This window comes from Parus major, chromosome 2 (assembly GCF_001522545.3).
Source record: "Parus major isolate Abel chromosome 2, Parus_major1.1, whole genome shotgun sequence".
Lineage (NCBI taxonomy): Eukaryota > Metazoa > Chordata > Aves > Passeriformes > Paridae > Parus > Parus major.
The window spans coordinates 80,558,430-80,569,158 of NC_031769.1; the positions used below are offsets into that span (position 1 = coordinate 80,558,430).

General features: G+C 41.3%; 1 protein-coding gene across 1 annotated transcript in view; it reads left to right on the forward strand.

Moving 5' to 3' along the window:
* The first annotated feature begins 1,182 nt into the window (after positions 1-1,182).
* SEMA5A (semaphorin 5A) overlaps positions 1,183-10,729 on the forward strand; it is a 233,479-nt gene continuing 223,932 nt past the window's right edge. The window contains exons 1-2 of the mRNA XM_033519333.1: positions 1,183-1,202; positions 4,405-4,533. Of these exons, the coding sequence (XP_033375224.1) occupies positions 1,183-1,202; positions 4,405-4,533 (149 nt within the window). The remainder of the gene's footprint in view (positions 1,203-4,404; positions 4,534-10,729) is intronic.

Sequence of the window (10,729 nt, forward strand, 5' to 3'; positions counted from 1 at the left end):
CCTGTGACCAGCAAGCAATACTATTAAGTTATGTGTTTGCAGGGCAGCTTAATTGCTTATACATTTATTTATGTCATAATGCACACAATGTACAGCTATGTTACTTTGTAAAGCTCATCATGTTTCATCTGCAGGAAAATCATTAATTAAGTTAAAATATTAGCTATTAGTTATATTACTTTGCTATTATAGTTTTAATTGGAAGAAAAATAATTGATAGGCCTTTAGTAGCTAATTATGTATTTTTGACTCTAAGGAGCTCATTCATAGCAAAACTAAAAAGTCTTGTTTCACCTATGGGTTTTCAGTTATATTTCAGTTTTTGGTGAAAAGGAATTTAAGTATTCTGTTAATTAGTTACATAAGCTTTTACTTTTGCAGTGTACATGGGGTTGGACTGTGTTTTTTTTGCAGGCACTGGTTTTTTGTTCATTTTCCCTTATGAAAGTCATGAAGCTTTTTTTTTTTCATGAAAGCTTTATCTCATAAATGCTTATTTCAGTGTGACACATGCTGCCACTGTGACACACAAGAGATAGAGTTTCAGAGTGTTTTCTGAAAAAGAAGAAGACTTCTATCAGCCATTTGTTCTTCCTGACCTTATTTCCTCAAGCAAGAGCCCTGCTGAATAAAATAAATGCATTTATCCTGCAGACTGGCACTGCTCCAACATTCTAAAGAGCATGCCCCAGGTGGCCACCAGGCTGTACACGCTGGTATCTTCTTCAGTTAACTCAGACCATATGCAGTCTCCTACCAACAGCCAAACTTCGAAATCAAAGGTATTACTGACAATCACAGTAAAACCCTGCGCTTTCTCCCACTGGAGCAAAGTGCGCATAGCATCTTCAGAAGTATCGAGTCCCATGCGTGGCAAGGCGTTCTGCCACTCAGAGAAGATAAGTTGATCATCAGTTGAACTTCAGTTCCCCATCGTGAGGACCATCTATCTTGATGGCCCACGAATGCAATTACACAAACGCAGTGGCTTAACCTAGGACTTTAAGCTCTAGCTTTGTCAAGATAAGCCATTCCAGGCCCGCTCACTGGCAGGGCTCTACTATCCTGTGGTCTGAAAGACCAGCTCCCTTCAGGAGAGCACGGGAGATATATGCTTACCCCTCTGTGGAGGAAGCAGGCGGCACGTCATCAGTTGGCTGCACCGAGCATCGGGGTCACCAGATGTCGCTCTATTTGGAACGGTGAGAAGAATGACATAGACTCTCTTGTGAGTTGAACAGGAGAGTTCTTTCTCTCTTCAGGTTTATTACTTCAGATCTTCTTTTATGACCCATACGTGAAAGTACAGAAAAGTAAAACTCTCATTGGTTAGTAAACTAACACATCGCCATCATTGGTCAGTGGGGTACACCACCCCTCAACCTTCTCTTGCAAGGAAACAAGAAACTGACAAACAGCACCTGCAAGGCTGTTTTCTATCTCTGAGGATTGTTTTAATTCCTCCCCATGATTTCCCAGGCCACTTTCTCAGGCAAGACTTGTAATGTTCTATTTCTTCTTGCCTCCTTTGGGCTCAATTCCCCGTGGATATAACTTTTCTCTAGTCTCTCAGCCTCCTTTGGGCTGAATTCTCCTGGGATCCTCCCTCATAGGGAGTCCCACTTATCTCAGTCCTTATGATTCAAAGAAAACTCCCGAGCTCGTTAGAATCTTGTTTCCTGTGTTTATTGAAGGATCTTTACAAAACTTAACAGGTCTCTCCAGGCTGGTTACAAGATCAATCTTTGCAATTTGGCACATTTCTTTCTTCTGATGGTACAAACAAGGCCTTGTGGCACACTTCGTGTCTGATGCACAAAATGGCCTCGAACTACACAGTTCTTTTATCTTTATACCTATTCCTACCCAATTAACAATAGACACGTACATTATTTTTCTTAAAGACCCAATGACCCATCACCTCTGTGATGCACTGCGGCATTTTCTATCCAATCACTTACTATTACCCAAAAACCTCTAGGAGATGAACATGAAGAAGAAAGAAGAAGGGACAAGGGACAACACCTTAAATCCTCCATCTTGTCTCCTGTTCTCTAAACTACTTAAACTCTAAACTTCAACGTATTCACCCAGTGATTTAAAAAACTTTCTAATCTACACACACTTACACTTTTAGCTTTTTCTATCTAACTTCAACATTTGTTTTCATGTATCACCATGAAAACATGCCCATGAATTTCATATTATATGAAATTCAGTGTTTCTTTGAATTCTAGAACTAAATATTAAAAACAAGGGCATACACACTGTATCTCAGACTCCAACAAGACTGAGAAAGTTATGCGGCCTACTATTCCACAGGCACTGTGCTCCCTGCTTCATAGTTAGCATCTAAACCTGTGTAGATTTATATATGTATATACATTTAAACAAAAATAAATAAGTAAGTATGTGTAAGGCTATACAGGCCTATAATGTATATGAGTGTTTTTCCTCCCTCAGAATCCTGCTGGGTTCTCTGCACAGCATTTGCAGTAATGTCTGACAGGAGCTACAGTCACAGTTATCTAATATGTGGCCACATCCCCTTTCCACCCCAGTGTTTGAATTCTGGTTTGAGTACCCATCCAATGCAGATGGAAATCAACAGTGAATTTAGCTACAAGTACTGCAAAACATGTACAAACTGGCAGTGTGAGCCTGAAATTGGCCAGATGCATACAGGCTGACATTAAAAATGCCGAAGTTACTTTTCTGACACTCAAGTGATTCTACGTCATAGTTGCATCTGTTTTTCCAAAGTATATGATGATACATCTGCACACGGCATTTAATGGTTGCCTGCAATGGCTGAACACATTTTGACACAGAATAACATTTTTCTCCTGGGCCTGTTCCTTAGGAATGGATAGCCCACTTGTGCTAAAACTTTAAATTAGGAACAAATAATCCTGAAACAGACACCAGACATGGATTATTTCAACTGAGATATGTGCAAAAGCAAAAACATGCTCATGAGCGAAGAAGAGAGTTTAGAATGAGTGTTGTTAACCTGAGCTGCAACTAATGATACAAGTATCAAAAATTGCACTTCTGCAGCACCCTCAGGGGGATTGCTTTTGACTCCATGTTCTAAATGGTCATGACCATGTGCTTGCCTTTGGTCTTTCAAGTGACTATTTCACACCTGTAATCTTTCAAATAGACAGTCCCACAGCTGTTGTGCTGTACAAACTCAGACCTCTTCACCTTTCACATTATGTTCCAGACCACTGTTTCATGACTACATTAAAAACAAAACAGAAAAATAGCGCTTCAATCAATGTCCTGAGAATTGTGGAATTCTAGAGGATGAGGTTTTTGTACAACTGGAATTTTTTTTTAGAGAGCCATTGTTGTAATCCTCTCTTGGGGGGACCCCCCTGTGGTGAGAGCCCCATGCCTCACTGGACACAGGCGGTGGAGGGGGTCCTGGAGTGGATACAACACAGACTCAAAGTATCTAGACACAGGAGGCCCAAACTTCCTGGAATAATCCCGGGTTTATTGTATGTCATCCATTCGGGGCAAGAAAGAGACCGAAAAGTCTTGGGTCTTACCTCTTATACTAGGGGGTGTGGGTGATCGGTGGATACAGAGAGGTCACAGCCAATGGGAAGGGGGAAGGGAAAAAAGGTTCTCAGGTAGGAGCTAACATTACACAAACCAGAGGTGAGTTTTACCCATGTGAGATACCAAGATTTTTAGATGCACTACAACAAGCCATTTTTACCATTTCTATTGTTACAGCAATTTTATATATTCTATGTGTCTATTCTAAAAAAGTAAAAATAATAATAAAAAAAATGCTCTGTTCCCACAATATTGTTTATTTATCCAAACTGTTCAGTGTCCAGTTAGTGATAAAAAAGAACTACTAGTAGTGAAAATATTTAATGATTTGATTTGCGACTATTTATGTGTGCTTAAGTTTGAAAGCAGGAACAAATTTATATTCTGAATACAAGTAATACCCCTTGCTGATTTTCAGCAACTCATATGTTTTTCTGCCCTGGTTAATGTTGCACTAAATTGGTCTGAGAAAGGAAGGTGAAAAATTTAATTCCATGAACATCAAGCATTTTTCCTTTTTCATCCCTCATTTCTCAACCTGTTTATTATGAAAATGATGAAAAGTCAAGTTTTCTTGTTCTCCTCATTGCTTTCCACTTAATCAGATCATTTTCAATCAATTCCAAACAAAATATGGATACTTGATTCAAGTGTCTATCAGGTGGCTGCCCTATATGTTGTACAGGCCTGTACTATAAAATTAAATGGCATGGTGGTGAAAGTCTCCTATGTTTCCTTAGAGGACCATAAGGAGAAAACTTGCAGACCCACACAAAATATCTGCAGATTTAATGGTGGCTACCTAATGTACTATAACTAAAACATTTATAGTGAAAGTTATATTTCTGGATTGTTTTTAGAAATTGCCCCTTGGCTACACGTGTTCAAAGGAGAAGATGCTGTGGACTTCGCACAGTTAACATTTGACCCAGGACAAAAAGAGCTTATTGCTGGAGCAAGGTGAGCAATCTATTATCTTTTTTGTGCTGCACCAGACAGGATTTTGTTCTTCGTTGATAAGCAATATTTAGCCAAATTCCAATATCAGTGTGCCCTTGTGTGCCTCCCCTGCCTTCCAGACCCACTAAACTGAGTGTTATGTATGTTTATTTCTCTTATCCCTGACTGGAGTTGCAAGATGGACTGCCTGCCTGGTATCAAGGTTTATAATCTTACGCTATTCTAACTTTAAGGAAGACTGTCCCGGAGTACAAAATCTTTGTATGCATACAGTAGAACAAGCAGGTGCTATATGGCAATGTGACAAAAGTTGCCATTGCATGGAGCTTAGGATGATCCCAAATTTGGCTATACAATGTGGCTCTTTGTGTTGGGATGTTTCTAATAATTATTCACTGCAATGCCAGGAATGATCTGTTAAAAGACTGCAGAATCAGTGGTAAAGTTGGTGACATTGTTTGCAGAATAGGAGAGCACTCTGCAAGCTGTGATCAACAGTGACACTGTCTTAGATGTCAACATTGAAGCAGTGACAGTCCTTGAGCACTATTTTTCTTGCCTCTTAGCGTATGAGGTGTAGCAAAACATCTTGGTTGGCCAAAAAAAAATTAGCCATCTAAACTTATTATTCACATTGGCCTTCTGAATATATTTTACTTTTGAATGAACAAAGTTCTAGTCACTTCACTTTTCTGTTAGGTTTAGCATTGGAATCTATTTCTATATATTTCTGTTTCCCAGTTTGCTTCTTAGCTGAAAATGAGGTTCAAAATGCAGTCATAAAATGCACTGCAAGAAAATTTTCTTCCATGGGCCAGTGGAAGTTGCTTACCTACAGGGGAAAACTTTCTGAGTATGGAAGTAGGTATGTGTGTTTGTATATATATTTATACGTCTTTGGTCCGCATGAAGTGGGGTATTCTGTGCCTTGATGTTGATTTTTCAATTCTGTAAGCTACCCAAGGCAGTAAGGTGTGAGGTTATCAACTGCTGCTACTCTGTTAGGACTGTCACCATAAGATCCTCTCCCCAGACCCATGGAAATGTGTTGGATTAGTGCACTCTGTACAGATATCTGTGGTAATTTGACATTTAGGAAAAAAAGTGGAAAACATCTACAGAAGTTATTCCTCTGAGAAAGGCTGCTGGGAGTATCTTCTCTGCTTGAGATCAGACCAATAGCTAGCCAGTTTTAAGAACTGACAGCATTTTGGACCACTGAAAAGTGGGATCACCTTTGAGAATACTACCTTTTAAACCCAAGCCTGGGAACAACTTCTCTCTTTGTTTCTGACTTTGGAAGGTATTGGAACTCTGGTGCAGCTGGCCCTGCTCCCCCATATCCTGTGCGGTCTGGGGTGAGGGGGAGTGGGGGCTGAACCAGACTCCAGTGGGGGATGCAGACTGTGGGGCTTCCCCCAGCCCAGGCCAGGCTGAGCACTGCTGTGGTCCCTGTCCCAACCTAGGGCCACAGCTGCTGATCTCTCACCGATACGTGCCCCCATGGCCCACAGAGACGGCTCCAAGCCGAAAACTGTCTTCTCTCCAGCAGCTGCCGAGCTGAGAGAGACACCTGGAGTCTGACACCATGAAGACCTGTATGGCTTAGGCCAGATTTAACCTTTTCACTGCACAGATGAGACATGCAGACTTAATCCTCTCTCCAGAGAGAGGAAAGTGGAGGCGATCAATGTGTGAAGAGACAACATGAAATATCAAGGTCAGTAAAGGAAGGAGTCAAGCCTCAGATGGAAGGAGAATGAGGACATGCTTTAGTAAGCTGAAATATTCTTTTGGTAAGGCCATGGAGATGGACAATAATGTTCTGAAAAACTCCTTTAATTCATGAAAGAGTATTGGGGAGAATGAAGTATTCAAACTATGGATCTGAACAAAAGTTTCTCTTGATGAAACTAAGTAGATGGTGGAGTAATTGTGATCCCATGAAAGGCTTAAACAGAGAGAGAGAGAAGTGAGAGCTAATAAAGACCTTCTGCCCCAAGGGAGAGAAGAAGAACCCCTTATATAAAGGGGCTGAAAAACCCTGAAAAAAAGACTTTTTGCCTCATGAAAACCTCTGGCTGGCTGCTTGTGTTATCGGAACCCTCGCTCTTATACTTCGTGTCCTCTAGCGACACGCTACTGCCAAAACACACCACAATATCCCAATAGCTGTTCAAACAAAACCAAAAAACAACCAAAGAACAGAACCAAACCTTTTTCCTCTTTCCTATCTTATTTTATTCTCCATACTGGTAATCTGGAATCCAAATCTGAGCAGAAAATAGTCTCATTTAAACCAGTGTTTTTAATGAAGCTTTTTGAATCACTATGGGATAAGCTTTGAATGATTTTGTTCAATAAGCAGTGACTACAAAAAAATCAGCTGTTAATTCTGCTTTTTACAAAAGATCCCATACATCAGAAGGTTTCTTTTTTCTTTTAAGTCAATGATGCTTCAGAGCTCTATATCTCTTTTTCTGATTAAAATTAAAATAATAAAAATATTCAGGGTTATTACAATTACAACAGCAATTTTGTTTTACACAGTTCAGCATAGTTGGCTGTTATTTGTTCATAGAAGGTATTGATTTTCCCTTTCCTCATTCTGCATTTCCATTCTAAATTTTAACCTTTCCAGTGTTCTTGTGTTCAGCCATGGAGATATTCCTTTAGAATAACTAAACTTGACAGCAGTTTTTTCTAATTGTGTGTATTATTGATATCAGTACATCTTTTTGGCTACACATCTTTTTGTTCTTTAGGCATTGTGCCCCATGAGTTGTACCCCATCATGGGGTCCTAGATTCAGAGACTAGCAACCAATTGTCAGGGTGCTGTAGTCCCAAAACTGCAAGTGTAGTCTTACTGATTATGCACCTTCTGGATGTAGTCTCCACTGCAGGTGGACCTGTGAATCCGCTGTGAATATATCAAGTCTTCTCCTCACTTGCAGGAATGGTTTTTGCAGTCTTTCAGAGTCTCATCTGGTCATATTGATACTTTTTTCCCCCTTAATGTGCTGGTTTCAGTTACCTTTGACTGAGTGCCATCTTAACAGGCCATTAATATTATCATACTTGTGCTATGGCCTGTAGACAAAATTTAGTACAAGTTTCTTGAACATCTATGGATTCACATACTCAAAGAGACATTTGAAGAATTCATTTTCTGTCCTAAGCAACAATGGTGCTCTTGTAAAGACAGTGAAGAGAATGCACTGTTAATTCTCTCTTCCAAGTATCTTTCAATATGTAGTTATTTCTCTGAGAATATTTCCACTTTATTATTGTCTTCTTGTACTAATACTTCAGCACTGAAAAACTAATAACCATGTGCAATTTGATTTCAGTAAGATCTGAACAGTGTAAAGTTCCTGTTCAATTGTGAAAATGATAATTTGTAGCCTTCTAGCAGGGACTTCTCTTTCCTACCCAGTCACTGGTAGAGGATGGGCAATGGGGCACATCACAAAGGTACAAATAAACTTGTTACTCTATACGCTTCCAAGAGAAGTACTCTCATTATTATTTATTTGTCCAGCATCCACACAAGAACAGGTGTGCTGTGTTTACGTGGCAAGCCTCTGGTATGGAAGGGGGCTACAGGGGTGGCTTCTGTGAGAAGCTGCTGGGAGCTTCCCTCATGTCTGGCAGAGCCAATGCCAGCTGGCAGCAAGATGAATGTGCTGCAGGTCAAGGCTGAGCCCATCAGCAATGGTGATGCCTCTGTGATAACATACTTAAGAAGTTATAAAAGTTATTGACTACAAATAATTATGCCCACAGAAGAAAGGAGTGAAAATATGTGAAACAGCCTTGCAGACACCAAAGTCAATGGAGAAGATAACGCGGAGATACTTCAGATACTGGAGTGTAAATTCCCCTGCAGCTTGGGATGCAGACCATGATGAAGCAGCTGTGTCCCTGCAGCCCATGGAAATCCATGGGTATGCAGAGATCCACCTGCAGCCCATGGAGAAGACCCATACTGGAGCAGGGGGATACCCAAGGGAGGCTGCAACCCTGTGGGAAGCTCACCCTGGCAAGGCCTGTGGCTCCATGGAGGGAGGAGCCCACACTGCAGCAGGTTTGCTGGCAGGATTTGTGACCCTGTGGGGGAATCAGCAGTCTCTTCCTGAGGGACTGCACCCTATTGAAGGGATCTGTTCTGGAGCAGTCCACAGAGAATTGAAGACTGTAGGGAAGATCCATGCTGGAGCAGTCACTGGAGAACTGTCTTCCATGGGAGGGCAACCCATGCTGGAGCAGGGGAAGAACTCCTCTTCTTGAGATGGAATAATTGCAGAAACAATGTGTGCTGAACTGGCCGTAACCCCCATTCCCTTGTCCCCCTGTGCCACTGGCAAGGAGGAGGTAAAAAGTCAGGAATAAAGTTTAGCCTGGAAAGGAGGAAGTAATGGGGGGAAGGTGTTTTTAAGATTTCTTTTATTTCTCTTATTCTACTATGATCTTGATTGGTAATAAATTTAGTTAATTTCTATAAGTTGTTTATATTTTTCCCGTGAAGGTAATCAGTGAGTGATCTCTCCCTGTCCTTATTGCAATTCATGCACCTTCTGTTATATTTTCTTTCCTGCATAGTTGAGGAGGGGAGTGATAGAGCAGTTTTGGTGAGAACCTGGTCTTCAACCAGGGTCAGCCCACACCATCCTTGCACCTACAAGATTCTGCTTCAGTAATCTGGTGGTATTCTAAACTAGAGGAATGATTTTTCACAGCCAGAAGCTGTGTTCTGGCTCATCTTATGTTCATAATTGACTTTTTCCAGCTTAATGCATTTAATGACCAAATTCCTCTGTCTTAGAAATCAAACAAAATACTATTGTGAAAGTTGGACACTATTGGAAATTTTTAAATCCCTTTTCCATTATTGATATTCATGGCAGGTGACTCTTCTTCATTTATGAAATTCTAGAGCCTCTAAAGATATATATGATTCGTCTTACTGAAAATTGTAGTAAAGATCCCAATTGGGAACCAGACTGCATTCCTGTTGGGAGTTGCTGATGTCATGCAGCCATGTGGAAAGACAGATATGATCCTATGATACCCCAAACGGTGTCTCCCAGAGTGAGAGAGAAATTTTAATCTCTTTTGTTGGGGGTTAGGTGTCCTTCCTTTTGTTCTGGCTCACCAATGGAATTTTTACCTGTCAGTGACAGGGAAAATGTGAGTGATGGTGCTTGTTGGGTGTTTGAGGAGCACAAAGAGTTCAACCGGGCCCAGGGGGTAACGGGGGCATGAAAAAAAAAAGGAGGGTGGGGGCAGCTGGGGACTGGCTGGCTTCTTCAGCTTCAGAGCAGGACACTCACTGGGTGCTGTTGCAGCTGAGAGAAGGGAATTTGTCGTCACCCACACGGAGCTGCTGCTTCTTCTAACTTCTTTGTTCGTGGGCCTCGCACCCCTGTCCTGCTGGGACATGCAGCAGTGCCAGCCACTGCCACAGAGCTGCTGATACATCTCTCTCTTTAGTCCACCCACCCAGGATTCCTACTCATTCCTGCCATTCCAGCTGGCTCTTCCATTGAATCCTGAAAGAGCATCAGGACTGCCCACCTGAGGAGGTTTGTGAAGCAAAGCCTCTCCTCCATCCTTTCCCATCTCAGCTGGGAAGGCTGTCGCAGGGTCCCCAGTTCTGTTTTGTTGTTATTGTTGTTTGTTTCCCTTGTTATGCATACTTGTAAAGAGCTGTTATTACTATCTCTGCCTGAGAACCCCTTGATTTCAAAATTATAATAATTCGGAGGGAGGGGGTTTACATTTTCATTCCAAGGGAGGCTCCTGTCCTCCCTAGCAGACACCTGTCTTCCAAAACCGAGACAGCATTGCACAAGGTTCTTTGGAGACTTTAAATTGTGTTAGTGTGTACTAGTATGTTTCTATATGCTTGAAACATAAACAAGGTTTAATGAAATTAGTTAGAAATTATGGATGCTAAATCTGAACCACAGTGCCTGTACAGATTACAGGCCGCACAGCTCCTCAGGCTTGCCTGAGAAAGAAGTCTGGGAAAAACATGAGAAAGAATTAAAACAATCCTCAGGAACACAAAACAGCCTTGCAGGTGTTGTTATGTGTTCCTTGTTTTCCTTGCAGGAGAAAGTCAGGGGGGTGATGAGCCCCACTGACTAATGATGGTAATGTAGCAGTTTACTAACCAATAAGAGTTTCCT